Source organism: Procambarus clarkii, chromosome 39, assembly GCF_040958095.1.
Source record: "Procambarus clarkii isolate CNS0578487 chromosome 39, FALCON_Pclarkii_2.0, whole genome shotgun sequence".
NCBI lineage: Eukaryota > Metazoa > Arthropoda > Malacostraca > Decapoda > Cambaridae > Procambarus > Procambarus clarkii.
Window position 1 is genome coordinate 39,768,734 of NC_091188.1, and position 16,870 is coordinate 39,785,603.

At 46.0% G+C, this 16,870-nt stretch overlaps 1 protein-coding gene across 1 annotated transcript in view; it reads left to right on the forward strand.

Annotated features, from left to right (window-relative positions):
- Sec5 (secretory 5) overlaps window positions 1-16,870 on the forward strand; it is an 80,116-nt gene that overhangs the window by 36,367 nt on the left and 26,879 nt on the right. Inside the window, exons 13-14 of the mRNA XM_069338403.1 lie at window positions 7,894-8,008; window positions 12,037-12,192. Of these exons, the coding sequence (XP_069194504.1) occupies window positions 7,894-8,008; window positions 12,037-12,192 (271 nt within the window). The remainder of the gene's footprint in view (window positions 1-7,893; window positions 8,009-12,036; window positions 12,193-16,870) is intronic.

The window sequence follows — 16,870 nt, forward strand, 5'->3', positions numbered from 1 at the left end:
GTAAAGTAATTCTCATCAAATCATATAGTTTTTCTTATAAGCTATTGTCGAGGAGTTGTACCTCACCTAGTACTCGCCTAGTTGTAAGGTGATGAGGATGACCCTAGATATGGTATGCTCACAAAGGAAGAAATATTGGTTAGGTTAGGTTAGGTTAGGTTATCTGCTACTGAGGTTGAGGATTAGGAGAATGGTGCAGATTGACCTCCTCAAGCTCTATCTCTTAAACTAATGTCTCGTACTTACTGTTACAAACGGTAACATTTGTTGCAGTGTTTAAAAGTTATCATAAAGCATAGAAAGTTAGGTAGGATTGCTGTCCACTTCAATGCAATGTTTTGAGGCTAGAAGTTAGGAATAGTACTGTCAATGATGACAGCCCTCGCAGGCTGGTCCAATACACAGTGGTGAGGAACAAGGAGGGGAAGGACTTGAACATAAGAGTATAATATATATAAATTAAAAATAATTACAAGAGGTGAAGTCTTTAAAATAATTTCCTAAATGTTATCAGCTGGAAAATTGTGTTACAACACACAAAAAACTGTATCACTGTTCAAAATGTGCACTACCAGATATGAAAGGTATTTTAAATACAGTACAATATCTTATGTCTAAAGCATGGGAATAATACAAAAAAATCTAAAGTAGTGAGTCTAGCCGAGAGCATCTGCCCAGAAGCTATGATCTAGTTCCAATCTCGGAACGTTCTGTCCATGCAAACCACGGGTGGTCAAAGGAAATCTTGAGAGAGATACCTGGTGTTCTAGGGTCACATGGATTCTGAGCTCATCAACAAATTGTCTCAAGTGGCATAACACTCAAAAGTGATGATGTACGGCCAGCTGTTTGTTGTGGTAGTTAGCTTATTTATCTGTATATAATGGAAATGCCTACATACTTTCCTTTAACATATCACCACACAATAAGCATCAATCATAATTATATAACCTTAAGCCCAACATAACACAGTACTAGTATAGATATAATATACAAATGAGGTTAAGGTTAGAATAATTCACCAGCTCTCTGGTAGTTACTTTGTTTTGGGGTGAACCCACTCTTTGACTTTGGGCATGAACCCTTTTTTTGGACTTGGGACCTTCCGGTCCACTCATTGCAGTGGCCTTGCGCCTCTAGTTTCTTTGCCTTGCGGCATATTTCATGTGTAGCCTTCCAGCTACAGTATTTTCTTTGTGCTGTGCCTAGAGGCATTTGTGGGAATTCGATGTATACCTTGGATATATGCAACATTTGACCATTCCCCAGTATGCCACCCACAACAGTCGACTAACATCCAGGTTCCTAATCACTGCTAGGTGAACACAGGCAATGGGTGTAAGGAGACTTGCCCATACATCGAGCCTTGCCTGGGATTGCACAAGCAATGCTTATAGTGCTAGATTTTCCCTCTTAACAGTAAGAACACTTGACCTTAAGTAAGTCTAGGTCTAGGGTAAGGGAAAACTAGTTAAACAGACTTAAGTTACTTTGCTTTTTCATAACAGATGCAAAAAACATGTGCTAAAATGGGGTTCCATTTCCCAATTGTGAGGCCCTACAGTGGATGCCTTTTGGCTTGACTGATCATGGTGGGGTTTTCTGTACCTCTTTCCTCTGGTCCAGCTGTTGCTCTGGGTCCTGGCAAGGTTGCCGTCCTTTCAGGGAAAAGTGGTCGTTGCTTATATCCTGGAAAAATGTTTGATTCATTCAGACATTTTTCCATGTATCTGCCTCTTTCAGAAGGTTACCTTACCTTGAGGTTACCTTGAGGTGCTTCCGGGGCTTAGCGTCCCCGCGGCCCGGTCGTCGACCAGGCCTCCTGGTTGCTGGACTGATCAACCAGGCTGTTAGACACGGCTGCTCACAGCCTGACGTATGAGTCACAGCCTGGTTGATCAGATATCCTTTGGAGGTGCTTATCCAGTTCTCTCTTGAACACTGTGAGGGGTCGGCCAGTTATGCCCCTTATGTGTAGTGGAAGCGTGTTGAACAGTCTCGGGCCTCTAATGTTGATAGAGTTCTCTCTCAGAGTACCTGTTGCACCTCTGCTTTTCAATGGGGGTATTCTGCACATCCTGCCATGTCTTCTGGTCTCATGTGATGTTATTTCTGTGTGCAGTTGGGACCAGCCCCTCAGTTATTTTCCACGTGTAAATTATTATGTACCTCTCCCGCCTGCGCTCAAGGGAGTACAGATTAAGGCTCTTTAGTCGGTCCCAGTAATTTAGATGTTTTACTGAGTGGATTCTAGCAGTAAAGGATCTCTGCACGCTCTCCAGGTCAGCAATTTCTCCAGCTTTGAAAGGGGCTGTCATTGTGCAGCAGTACTCCACTCTAGAGAGCACAAGCGTTTTGAAAAGTATCATCATCAGTATAGCATCTCTAGTGTGAAAAGTTCTTCTTATCCAACCTGTCATTTTTCTTGCAGTTGTGACGGCTACTTTATTGTGTTCTTTAAAGGTAAGGTCTTCCGACATGAGTACACCCAGAACCTTTACATTGCCTTTTTGTTCTATGTTATGATTTGCCTGAGTTTTGTACGTGGTTTCCGTTTTTATATTTTCAATTTTTCCGTAGCGCATGAGTTGGAACTTATCCTCGTTAAACACCATATTATTTTCTGTAGCCCATAGAAAGGCCTGATCTACATCTGATTGGAGGTGTGCCGTGTCCTCTATGTTGCCAACTCTCATGAAAATCCTAGTGTCATCTGCAAAGGATGATACAGTGCTATAGGTTGTGTTCTTGTCTATGTCCGATATGAGGATGAGAAAAAGTACTGGAGCAAGCACAGTACCCTGGGGGACTGAGCTCTTCACGGTTGATGGGCTGGATTTTATTTTGTTGACTATTACACATTGGGTTCTGTTAGTCAGGAAATTGTAGATCCATCTGCCTATTTTCCTGGGATTCTTTTTGAACGCATTTTATGTGCAATAACTCCATGGTCACATTTATCAAATGCTTTTGCGAAATCTGTGTAAATTACATCAGCGTTTTGTTTGTCTTCCATAGCATCTAATGCCATATCATAGTGGTCTAGCAAGTGCGACAGGCAAGAGCGCCCTGTTCTGAAACCATGTTGTCCGGGGTTATGGAGATGCTGTGATTCCATGTATTCCAGTTCCAAGGTCGGCTTGGTAATATACCTCACCGGTTTGAATTTCTCCAATGCTCTTCACATCTAGTCTTTCAGACTGGTCCTTGCCTTTCTTTTATCTCCACAGTTTATGGTGTTCACTTCAGCCTTTAATTCCTTTTCTGAAGCTATTTTGCTGTTGGCACTTGCCTCTGGATGTAGGGTTTGGGAGCTTCATGCTCTTATCTGGAAGCATGGTTTTTATTCGTTTTGCCCTCATGAGCGTTATGTTCGTCTGGAGCCGTCTCCTTTTGTTCTGGCAAAGAATGAATTGGCGGACTCCCGGAGGAATCCTTTGGTTGTTGATGCTTGATTGGTATAGCTGAGTGTGCATTATGTGCTGTACCTGTTAGTAGCTCTCTATGGTTACCTTCATGCTAGCAATTCTGTCTTGGTGGATACTTGTGGGTTGATCCTGTTTCCTTTTTTCCCTGTTCGAAGGGTAGTTTCCCAGGTCATCTAATGTTAAATCCAACCAGCCTACGGGCTATCCTCGTGCCCATGATGTTCGTCAATATGCTGCTCTTGCAGTGGTTTACATTGTTGGGGATGCCATTTGGCAGTTTTGAGGCTTTAGTCTCTTTGAATCCAGCAGTGGTCTGGGTTCAAAGACACTTAACTGGCAGGATGGCAGTGTAATTACCCAAGTTTAATTAGGTAATTATACTTCCATCCCACTCCTGACCGACAACCAGAACACAACTCCATAGTCTCCTGAGACTGATGGATGCCTACTACTACTGAAGTACCAAGTGTAGTTACAGGATGAGAGCTACGCTCATTGTGTCCTGTCTTCCCAACACTGTCATATAACGCTTTGAAACTACTGACAGTTTTGGCCTCCACCACCTTCTCACTTGCTCCAACCGTCTACTACTCGGCAAAAGAAAAACTGTCTAATAATGTTTTGACAACTTTGTTTCCTTAGCTTGAATTTGTGGCCTCTTGTTCTTGAAGTTGCTGGTTTCAGGAATTCCTCTTGGTCAATTTGGCTGATTTGTTATTATTTTGTAAGTGGTGATCATTTCACCTCGTTTTTTTCTTCTATTTTCTAGCTTTGGCATGTGTGTGTTACTTGCTCTCTACACCTCTGTAAAGGAGGGGGCGGAGGGCGAAGTTCTGGCTCTGGTTCCCGGGTAGGCCAAACAAAACTCCAAGGCTGATGTGACTAATAGTTGAGAGCCACCGGGGCTCACACAGAGAGAGGCATTTCATTACATTCACCGCTGTTTTCTGGGGGGAGCCCCCACGGCTCCCCGGAGCTATCCATGGCTGATATGGATATCCTAACTATTTTGCATCAGTCGATGTGGATGAAGTTCTAGCCTACCGGGGACCACGAGCCAGAATCTGGCCCCCTCACAGAGGCATGGGGAGCAATGGCCCATAGAATGCACATGTAATTTGGAGCATTCTATATCTGCCATCGATCGGGACAGGCACCCAGAAAGGTAAGCGCCACAAAACAAACCCCTATTCTGGTTAACAACAAAAATTGACAAACGAGTGGACAGAACTCCCCAAAATAAAAACGAGCAAACCAGCATGACGTCACACGAGCCGTGCCGCATGTCTGCGCAGCTCCCCCCTCCCTGGGAGGGGGCAGGGGGAGCCCCAGACCCCCGAGCCGGCGATCCACACCTCAGTTCCTCGGCTGATGGGATCGTGCATGGTCGTGTGGCTCCAGCTCTGGTCTTGTCTCAGTGCCGTGACTTGTTTTCAGTCCTGCTCTTATGGTGGTCGTGTGAGCTGGGAGTAGTATTCTCAGGTACTCGGGCTGCATGTGCTTAGGGTCACGTTCCCTGAGTGCCCTGTAAGTACCACCCTTGGGGCTTGGGGTTGCCTTCCACAAGTCACCTTGGGTCTACCTCTGTTGGCTTTTCGCTGCTTGGCGTTTGGCTGCCCCGAGTGTTTGGGGGTTTTCCTCCCTTGTTTGCCTTGGGGTAAGTGGTTAGTTATAGGACTGGTGGGGCGCAGGGTACTGTGTAGCTAGTTTTCACCTATAACAGCGGCCGGCTCTGTTCCCTCTGGATACGTTGTCCACTTGGGTGGTTTTTCTTTTCTTTTTGTTTTTGCCTGGTGGGGGGGGGGGGTCTGCCTTGTTTTTCCCTCCCCTTATATTAGGGTCATTTGTGTGGTGGCACCCCCTGCTTTGCCCTCGGGAGGTTCCCGTGGGTTCAGCTTTTTAGCAGATTGCTTGGAAGTTTGGGACGCCGGTTAGCAGTGCCCTACCTGGGCTAACCCTTAGCAGACCCAGTCTAGGGGCCCCTGGGAAACCCCGCGGGGGCTCTTGGGTCTGATGGAGGAGACCCTTGCGTCTCCTCTCGCTGTGTGCGAGTTTGAGGGTTGCTCTGTCCCCTTGTCTCAGGGTGACTCTCATTGTTTTTGCCTCCATCATGCTGCCTGTTGGGTCGGTGACGCATTCGACCCTGAGTCCTGCGAGCTGTGTTGCTTGTTTGTGACTCAATTCACCCAGTCTGCTGATGAATTACTTCGGGTGCAGGCAGCTCGTGCATTGCAAGGTAGGTTTAGGTTATTGCTTCCTCGGACGCCCTGCAGCTGCCCCGCTTTGTGTATAGGGACCCAGACATGGGGGTGTTGGTTGCTTTGGCCGTGGTTCCATCCGCACCCCCTTGGTCTTCCCCTTCGGGGGTTCTTCGGTTCCGTCTTTCCGGAGGTTTTCGGCTTCCTGCATCTCTCCGTCTGAGGTGCGGTTGGCCTTGGCGGCTTCCCTCCTGCGTGACCCGGAGTACGCCTCCATAATGGATCCTTCTTCTTTCAGGTTTGGATCTCCGTGTCCTTACTGGGTACGTTATGAGGTTCCGGGGTCGTCCTGGCTTGCAGACTGCCCCTTGTTTTCGCTGGATGCTTGGGACTCGTTCAGTTGAACCTTCACGTTTGAGTGGCGTTAGGCGTTGACGGTGGTCCAGGTTTACCTGGGGGGCGATTTTGAACACCTTAATGAGTGTCTTTTCGCTCTTGCCCTTCTGCTGGATGTTGGTGCGGTGCAGCTCCATGTGCAGGTTCCTTCCCTGTCGGCTGCTCTTGTGGCAAAGGATTTGCGTGCTCGTGGCTTTTTGGCTTTGGTCCTGCGTTTCTTTTCCCTCCTGGAGCTATCTTCGGATTGGCTTGCGGAGGATGTTGAGGCGCTTGGGGCCGCTCCAGGGTCTGGCGCCTTGGTCTCAGCTGCTCGGGTGTCGTCTGCCATGTTGAAGCTTTTTGTGCCGAACCTGCGGGAGGCGTTGCTGCGGTTTTTCGCTGCGCGCTTCGCGTGTCGTCAGGCGGTCCTTGTTTCCTCTTTGGAATCCGCTTGGGCCCTGGTTCTTAGGTTGTCTTCTCCCTTTTGTCCTCTGCTTTTTGAGGCTTCTGCGGTAGAGGGGGTCGCGTGGCGGAGCTTCATGCTCTTCTCTGGCGCAGAGGTTTTTGCTCCTATGGTCGTGGTCTTCGGTTTCTTCGTTTGCAGCCGTCTCCCTCTTTTCTGGCGAAGAATGAGACTGCTGCTTTCCGGAGGGGTCCTTGGGTTGTTGATGCGTGCTTTGTCAGGCAGGGGGTTCACCATGTGTTGTGTCCGGTTGCGGCCCTCCGCCGTTATCTGCGCGCCACGGCTTCTGTGTCCGGGGACGCGCTTTGGGTTGATCCGGTTTCCCTTCTTCTCTGTTCGCGGGTTCGGGTCTCTTAGGTCATCCGCAGGGTTATTAAATCCAGCCAACCTGCGGTCTATCCCCGTGCCCATGACGTTCGTAAGTTCGATGCTCTTGCTGCCATCTTCGGCAATATATCTTGGGCTGACATTCGGGTACGGGGATTTTGGCGGTCGAACAGGGTCCTGGCTGCACGCTACCTTGTTAACGTTCCTGGACCCAGTCGGGCCTGTGTTGCTTTAGGTCGGCGGTTGCAGCCCGTTGTCTCGGCTTCATCTTGAGGAGTGGAGCAACGACCACCTCCCGGGTAAGTGCCCTTGGTTTTCTTGGTAGTCTTTGGTGAGGTAGCTCCGGGGAGCCGTAGGGGCTCCCCCAGAAAACCAGCGTTGAATGTAATGAAACGCCATTTTCTGGGTGAGTCCCGGAGGCTCCCCGGCATCCCTCCCGCCCTCCGGTCGGCGTTTTTTCGCGTTTTTTTTTTATATCCAGCCTCAGAACTGGGGTGTGGATTGCCGGCTCGAGGGTCTGGGGCTCCCCCTTCCCCCTCTCGGGGAGGGGGGAGCTGTGCAGACATGCGGCACGGCTCATGTGACGTCATGCTGGTTTGCTCGTTTTTCTTTTGGGAAGTTCTGTCCTCTCGTTTGTCAATTTTTGTTGTTAGCCAGAATAGGGGTTTGTTATATGGCGCTTACCTTTCTGGGTGCCTGTCCCGGTCGATGGCAGATATAGAATGTTCCAAATCACATGTGCATTCTATGGGCCATTGCTCCCCGTACCTCTGTGAGGGGTCCAGGTTCTGGCTCGTGGTCCCCGGTAGGCTAGAACTCCACCCACATCAACTGATGCAAAATAGTTAGGATTTCCATATCAGCCATGGATAGCTCCGGGGAGCCTCCGGGACTCGCCCAGAAAATGGCGTTTCATTACATTCAACGCTGGTTTTTTTGTGATTTGGCGTGGAATGACCCGATTACTGTATTGTATGTAATGTATTCACTATTCTTTAACATTCACTGTAAAGCTTTAGCCTTCCATTTCAGAACTCCTTGAAACATTATCATCATGTAAAGTGAGACAATATTTATGTAAACCCAATTTTTAAATTTTCAGGGTTCATTGTCTGACCTCCTTATTTCAACAAACAGTGGAGCATGTGCGAGGTCTGCACACCCGTGAGAAGTGGCAGCTAGAGGTGGATGATGATAATGGAGGCTGCACTCAGTTGGTGAGCAACATTTACCTTCCATATGACTAATCTCTGAATGGTTATCAGAATACTATACACACACATCTGCACATGTACAAAAAATAAAATAAAAAAGGAAAAAAATATTCTTGTAGAATGAGTATTTTAAAAACAATATGTAAGGGGAAATTAGAAGTAAAGTAAATACCTATACAGTATTTTTGTTGGTTGGGTGAGGTGTAGTAGTTTGTTGGGTGGCGAGCTCAGTCAGCATCTCGGTGCCAAATGCAAGGTTTGCTAGCACTGCAGTGTGTTGACCTCGGATGTTTCTATGAACATTTTTATACTTATTAGTTATTATAGTATTTGTTGAATAACAGAAACTTAGATTGAGTGCGATACAAACTGTAAAGATAATGTATTTAGGAATACAATATACAGTACTGTATGTATATAGTAGTAGTAGGCATCCATCAGTCTCGGGAGACTATGGAGTTGCGCTCTGATTGTCGGTCTGGAGTTACCTCTCCAGGGCACAAAGCCAGGGTAGGTTGATATGGAGAAGCTGTTACCCAAGCAGTAGGTCCCCCCCTCTCCACAGCGCTGAAAGTCTCCAATGGAAAGGCAAACGCCAATACGATTAGTTCCAGCATTATCACAGGAACTGTGAGCTCCGGAGTTGACCTCGAAGTTGCTGAAAAAAGGCACAGGGACTCCAAACCCGGGGAGTACTGGGAAGATAGGGCACCACAAGAGGTATGCTTATGGTGTCCTAGCTTTCCAGTACTGTCATATAATGCTTTGAAACTACTAGTATTGACAGTTTACTACTTTGAAACTACTGACGCTTTCGGCCTCCAAAAGGGGCGCCTGGCAGCTGGGTGGACAGCACTTCGGATTCGTAGTCTTGAGGTTCCGGGTTCAATCCTCCGTGGAGGCTGAGACAAATAGGCAAAATGTTTCTTTCACTCTGATGCCCCCTGTTACCTAGCAGTAAATAGGTACCTGGGAGCTAGACAGCTGCTACGGGCTGCTTCCTTGGGAGTGTGTAACAAAAAGGAGGCCTGGTCGAGGACCGGGCCGCGGGGATGCAAAGCCCCGAAATCATCGCAAGGTAAGGTCTGTATGCATTCTTGCCTGCAGTAGGCGAAATGTAAAGAAAATTAGCAGGAAACACTCAATTATACTGAGAAGGAAGCTTTAAACACTGATCAGTCAGACTTGGGTTCCTAATACTGAACTGTGGTGTTTACTTGCACCAACAGTTTGGCTGAACATCCCGGAGACCTAGTCAGAGACCGTAGACCGTTGGGGGATATGATCTCCAGAACCTACAAAGGCCTGGTCGAGGACCGGGCCGCGGGGACACTAAGCCCCAAAATTATCTCGAGATAACCTCCACCACCTTCTCACTTAGCTTGTTCCACTGTCTACCACTCTGTTTGCAAAAGAAAACTTTCTAATATTTTTTGGCACCTTTGTTTCCATAGCTTGAATCTGTGTCCTCTTGTTCGTGATGTTGATGGTTTCAAGAATTCCTCTTTGTCAATTGGGTCATTTCCAGTTAGTATTTTGTAAGTAGTGATCATATCACCTGTTTTTCTTCAATCTTTTAGTTTTGGCATTTTTAACGCCTCTAGTCTCTCCTCATCAAGTCTTGTTTTTCAGTTCCGGAAGACATTTTGTAGCATGCCCCTGCACCTTTTCCAGTTTCTTTGTGCTTCTTGAGATGTGGGCACTATACTACTGCTGCATATTCCATTTTTGGTCTCACATATGTCATGAACAGTTTCTTACTACAGTATTTCACCATCCATATAATTAAAAGGAAGTCTGAAGTTGGAAAGCAATGCATACCCTACTCTCATAATGTTCCTTGTGTTCCTCTGGCGACAGCTTACTATCCCAAACCACCCCTAAGGCTTGTTCTTTATTAGAGTTCTGCAGTTCCTTTCCACCTAATTTGTAAGTTGTATGTGGTCTATTTTCTCCAATTCCACATTCCATAACATGGCAATAATTCACGTTGAATTCCATTTGCCACTCGACGCTCCAAACACTTATTTTAGAATTGTCTGTGTCTCCTATCTTCTCCAGGACAGTATCTTTGCATCATCCACAAACTTGTTCATATAATTTGAATTCCTTCTGGTAGAGGATGAATATTACTGGTGCAAGAACTGAACCCTGTGATATTCCATTAGTAACACTCCTCCTGTCAGATGCATTGTCTCTGATTACCACCCTCATCTGTCTGTAATTTAGACAATTTTTCATCCATGTCATAAATCTTTAGAGGTTTTTCTCCAGCATATTTTAGTTTCCAGAACAGCCTCTTGTGTAGGACTCTGTCAAAAGCCTTTTTTAGGTCCAACTAGACATAGTCAACCCAACCACCTCTTCCTGTAGTATCTCTGTGGCTCTATAATAAAAACTAAGTAGATTTGTTACACAGGATGTTCCTGTTCGAAAACCATACTGTTTGTCTGTTATTATGTCATTACTCTCTAGGTGTTCAACCCATTTGGCATTAACTATGGTTTCTAGTGTTTTGACTACCATGCTTGTTAATGACACGGGTCTATAATTTAGAGGTTTCTCTAGACTACCATTTTTATAGATTGGTACTATGTTTGCCTTTTTCCATATATCTGTTAAGATTCCTGTGCATAAAGATGTCTGGAATATTAATTGGAGTGAAATGCTCAGCTCATTTGCACATTCTCGCAGCACCCAAGATGAACCTCCATCCGGTCCAACTGCTTTATTTCTTCTTAGACCCTTGAGTAATTTTTCTACTTCGTCTTGATATGTGTCTATGTATTCTGTGGTGTGCTCTGGAATTGGTATTGGGTCCAGCTCTCTGAAATCATTTTGAACAAACATACTTTGGAACTGTTCATTCACACATTTCTTTTTCATTCTCATAGCCTGTGTATTGTTACTGGTGGAGGGGGGAGGAATCCTCACCTCTTCAACACACTTCTTTGCCACCATATTAGAGTAACTACATTACCCCTGTGAGCACTAGAATTACAGGGACCATAGCAGCTGTTTCGAGGAAGCCCAGACATAAACTGTCCCCTAAAGATGGTAAGGTAGAGTGAGGTGTTACGGAAGTGTATTCTGTACTTGTGGCCATCACGCTCACTGAGTCACACTGCTATTCCTTAGATATTTTTGGGTAAACACCTCTATACCCAGTGCCAAAGAAAATAAGTCCTCCGTATCCATACACCAAAGGTAGTTTTCGAGCAATGTATGAGGTTACTATACCCCAATGTCAGAATCCTATTCTGGCTTAGGCTTCTCATGACAAAGTCTGCAAAATCTCGTCTAATGTCTGTTAAGGTTGAACCTGTTCCTAAAATTCAGCATATCCAGGCATGCATGGGTTATGCTGATTACTACCACTAACTTTTGCTTTCAAAAGATTTATTACCCCTGTCTTCCGCCTTGTTTTTCCTTCCTCTAAGATTTCCTCCTTCTCACCTCTCTTGCCTTACTTATGCCTGTGCCTTTCTTGTCTCTTCACAATCAACTTGATAATGGTCCAGGACCGACTGAAACGTTGTCATCTTTTCATCTTGTTGCATGTGGTTTGATCAACATTCTTCAGCCACGTTATTGTGACTCATCTGCACATGCATGGGTTACCTTGACAATCGTCTTCAATTAGACGATTTTTAATAACCTAGTCTCACGTTTCTCTATAAAGGAATTCAGTGCTCCTCTCGTAGGAACACCCTTGACTCAGTGATGGCGTGAAATTGACAGTCTCTAAATGTAGATTAAGTGCTTGCAGAATCTCCCCTGTATCCAAACATTTTCTCCATATTACACTTGAGTGCTTGTGTTACTGGTATTTACACTTTATGAGTATTAAATTCCAAGACTAAGAACCTGGGGCTGAGTGCATGGTCTGGGAGACAGTAATATACAATATATGGGAAAAAATCTTCCCATATAGACACATGAAGATGAGTTACCAAAGAGAAAAGCATTAGAAATATAACTTTAAATTGAGTTTTACAATTTAATAGCTATTAATCATCTTTTATTCTCAGCCACATTTATGTGAAAATGTAATCGTGGAGTGTGCACAACTGGTACGAGAGACTGTTCTAGAAGCCACTTACCGTGAGACTCCGCTGGTGGACCATCCAACAGTTCGAAGAGATATCATGACGCTTATTCACAATGTGATTGTTGCCTTTGCTCAGGTAAGATATTCAAGGCAAATGGGGGGGACCTTCGACAAGCCGCCGGCTTCCTGTTCTTCATCGAAGCCACTAGGGTAAATCAGGTAAAAGCCTTTGTCGTTTACTGCTTTAATCACATAAACATTAATAATTGATGTTAGGTTTCTGCTTGACTAGAAATTTTGAATTTTAGGTAATTACCTAAATGTAGTTGCAGGATGAGAGCTACGCTCGTGGTGTCCCGTCTTCCCAGTACTCTGTTGTATAACGCTTTGAAACTACTGATGGTTTTGGCCTCCTCCACTTTCTCACTTCACTTGTTCCAACTGTCTACCACTCTGTTTGCAAAAGAAAATGGTCAAATATTTTTTTGGCACCTTTGTTTCTTTAGCTTGAATCTGTATCCTCTTGTTCAAGGTACAAGCAAAAACCTTGTGTTAGGAGAAACTCTTGAATTTGTATTGGGAGTGAGAAGGTTGTGATTAACATAAATATTTTAAGCCCCAAATTGAGTGGGACCAGTATTTAAAGCCCTTCAAGAGAAATCTATGTCCTATGAAATTCACTCTAATTTTAATAGGCATCCTGTAAAGTACCAGGTAACTGTAAATCCCAGGAATAATGCTTGTAACCTGTCCCATTAAATTAAGCCTATTTGTAAAAATTATACAAAGGTGTTTTTATTTTCCAAACTAGGCGCTACGGAAAAAATGAAAATATAAAAACGGAAACAGCGTACAAAACGCAGTCAAATCATAATACTGTATAGAACGAAAAGGCAATATAAAGGATTTGGATGTACTTATGTCGGAAAACCTTATCTTTTAAAGAACACACTATAGTAGTCGTCACAACTGCAAGAAAAATGACAGGTTGGATAACAAGAACCTTTCACATTAGAGATGCTAAACTGATGATGATACTTTTCAAGACAATAGTGCTCTCTAGAGTGGAATATTGTTGCACAATGACAGCCCCTTTCAAAGCTGGAGATATTCCTGACCTGGAGAGTGTACAGAGATTCTTTACTGCTAAAATCCACTCGGTAAAACATCTAAACTATTGGTACTTTTAAAATGCCTAAATCTATATTCTCTTGAGCACAGACAGGAGAGATACATAATAATTTACTCATGGAAAATAGAGAGGCTGGCCCCAAAAATGCACACAGAAATAACATCACATGAGACCAGGAGGCATGGCAGGATGAGCAGAATATCCCGGCTGAAAAGCAGAAGTGCAACAGGTACTCTGAGAGAGAACTCTATCAACATCAGAGGCCCGAGACTGTTCAACACGCTTTCGCTATACATAAGAGGCATAACCGGCCAACCTCTCAGTGTTCAAGAGAGAGAACTTGATAAATACCTCCAAAGGATACTTGATGAACCAGGCTGTGAGCAGCCACGTCCAACAGCCTGGTTGACCAGTTCATCAACGAGGAGGCCTGGTCGAGAACTGGGCCGCGGGGATGTCAATCCCCGAAATCATCTCCAAGGTAACCTCAAGGTAGGCTAAGATTACTTGATCTTTATTTCATTATTACTTACTGATCGGTTATTTCTTCTTATTATTTCAAAGAAGTAAGGACATGTTTAGATACTGTTTCTGTGGGGAGCCCCCTACGGCTCCCTGGAGCTTATCGGGCTAATGTATGTTATATTAGACCGAGACATTAGCTTAGGAGTTCAGACCTACCAGGGACCAGTGCCAGGACCTGGCCCCTTCAGAGAGGTTTCAGGGAGCAATGGCCCTGGAAAACCCCCTTGTGGTTGGGGTTTTCCTTATCAGCCATCGACCAGGGTTAGGCACCCAGAAAGGTAGGCATAACAAAACAAACCCCACATGGTAAAAAACTAAAATAAAAAACCAAACAGAGAGGTAGAAACTCCCTACAATCACAAGGAAACAAGCAAACATCACACTTTACTGCCGCGCAGATCGTCCTCGCAGCCCTCCCCGCCCCGAGAGAGGGGAGGGGAGGGGAGCCCCGGACCTACCGCGCCGGCTGCCAAGCTTCAGTTCGTAAGCTAATGTCAACCGGGATAGACGCTTCTCTGACCTCAGTTTCCTAGGCGGTGTTTGCCTTGTGTGGCGTTCACCTTGTGTGGCGTTCACTGCCGTGTGTTGTGTTGTGCGGTGGCCAGGAGTACCTCATCAGTGCCGGGGCTGCATGTGCTTAGTGGCTGACTTCCCTAAGCGCCCTGTGAGTACTGCCCTTGCGTAACAGGGTTATCTTCCCTGGGGAGTTCAGGAACCATTCCCGTAGAGGCTCTTGCTGCTCGGCATTTGCCTCGCCCTTGGGGCCAGCTGGGGCTTGGGGCCCTTGTTTGGCCCTGGGTAGGGATTGGTATTGTGCTGGTTAAGGCGTTAAGGTGTTGCGTGACCTGCCACCTAAGCAGCGACCAGTTCCTGTTGCCTCTGGAGACAGTGTACTTTTGCGGGGTTATTCTTTTGTTTTTATTTTCAATTGCCTGGTGGGGGTCTGCCCAGTGTGGCTATAGTTCCACTGGTAGTGTTTGGCAGCCCTCTGCTAGGCCCCCGTGATTGTCCACGTCGCAGGGGTTTTCAGTGCTATCCTCTACCCTTTTGTTAATTTTGGGTTTCTTAACCAGTTAGCAACACCTTGCCCGGGCTTCCCGTAGCAGTCAGCCTACGGGCCCTGGAAACCCCTGTCTGGGCTTGGTGGACCATTGAATGTGTCTTCCGGGTTCCAACCCGTCTTGTGCGGGATCGTTGGTTGCTGTGCCCTTGTCTCCGGGTGCCAGTCACCACTTTTACCTCCGTCATGTTGCCTGTTGGGTCACTGACACCTTGACCCGGAGTCTTGCGAGAGATATTCTCTGCTTGTTCTCCAGTACTCTCCTGTTGTTATTACTGTTCAGAGTACAGGCAGTGTCCGTGTTGCAAGCTAGGTTAGGTTGCTGCAACATGCTAGGTTGGTTTCCCACTCGGATGCCCCGAGGCCACCCCATTTTGGTTAGGTGCTGTTCGCCCCTTTCCCTCCCTGTTCCCGGCTCCAGACCATCTGCGGGTTTCGGGGTCGGGGCGAGGTTTAGTTGGGGCCGAGACTCGGGCGGTTTTCAGGGGCTGCCCCGTACGGGTTGGGGGACGGAGGTTTTCGAGCCTGTTCCTCCTGCCATGGCTTCTGGGTCTTACCAGTGGCCCTTTCTTGCTGCCTTTCCCATGGACTCTTCCTTTTCTTTGGAGGACGGCTCTGCCCCGGGGCCTCTGTTGCTGGTTCCCAGGGCTGTGGGGGATGCCTGCTATCAGGTCTGGGGCGGTTTGCCTCTGTCTGGGTTTTCTGCTTTTGGGCGGAGTTTTTTGCCCATCCAGTCTGCTTGCTTCCCACTTTTGCTGGCGTGTTTTCGTATCTTTAGCGTCGGTCACAGCCCTCTGTTCTGGCGGCCATTTTCATCTGCTTGTTTCCCGGCGTGGCGTGTTTTTTCGCGTTGGTTGAAGCTTAGCTTCCGAACTGAAGCTTGGCAGCCGGCACGATAGGTCCGGGGCTCCCCCCTCCCCCTCTCGGGGCGGGGAGGGCTGCGCGGACGATCGGCGCGGCAGTAAAGTGTGATGTTTGCTTGTTTCCTTGGGATTGTAGGGAGTTTCTACCTCTCTGTTCGTTTTTTTGTTTTAGGTTTTTACCATGTGGGGTTTGTTTTGTTATGCCTACCTTTCTGGGTGCCTAACCCCGGTCGATGGCAGATAAGGAAAACCCCAACCACAAGGGGGTTTTCCAGGGCCATTGCTCCCTGAAACCCCTCTGAAGGGGCCAGGTTCTGGCGCTGGTCCCTGGTAGGTCTGAACTCCTTAGCTAATGTCCCGGTCTAATATAGCATACATTAGCCCGATAAGCTCCAGGGAGCCTCCAGAGCTCACCCAGAAAATGGCATTTCATTACATTCAACGCTGATTTTTTACTCTAGGGTGTGGATTAGAAGTGCATGCCCTTACATTCACTTAAATTGATTTTTCAGGCGTTGCCTGTGTACAGAAGTCCTAGCAGATATATGGAAAGAAGGCTAACATAGTTCCAATATACAACAGTAGCAGCAGGGAAGACCCTTAAAGACCTTTTTTATTGACAAGTGTAATAGTCAAATTATTATAAAAAATATTTAAAAATTAATGGGTAGGCCACCTGGAGAAAAATTATATAATAACAGACAGTATGGTTTTCGATCTGAAAGATTCTGTATAAAGAATTTACTTAGTTTCTATGATAGAGCCACAGAGATTTTATAGGAAAGTAATGGTTGGGTTGATTGCATCTATCTGTACCTAAGAAAGGCATTCACCAGAGTTCCACATAAGAGGTTGTTCTGGAAACTGGAACATACTGGAGGAGTGACAAGGAGGCTTCTAACATGGATGAAAGAATTTTCTAACTAACAGAAAAATAAGGGCAGTAATCAGGGACAATGTCTCAAGAATTCTTGAGACCTGGAACTTCAAGAATAAGAGGTCGTAGTGTTAAGCTAACTAAACAAAGCTACCAGAAAATTCTATTTTACAAACAGTGAGGTAGACGGTTGGAACAAGTTAAGTAAGAAGGTGGTGGAGGCCAAAACTGTTAGTAATTTCAAAGCATTACTGTGTGACAGTGCTGGGAAGATGGGATACCACGAGGATTACACTTATATAATTACTGACCGTACATATTTATAAATATTTTAATAATTTTAATTCAACAATTGTC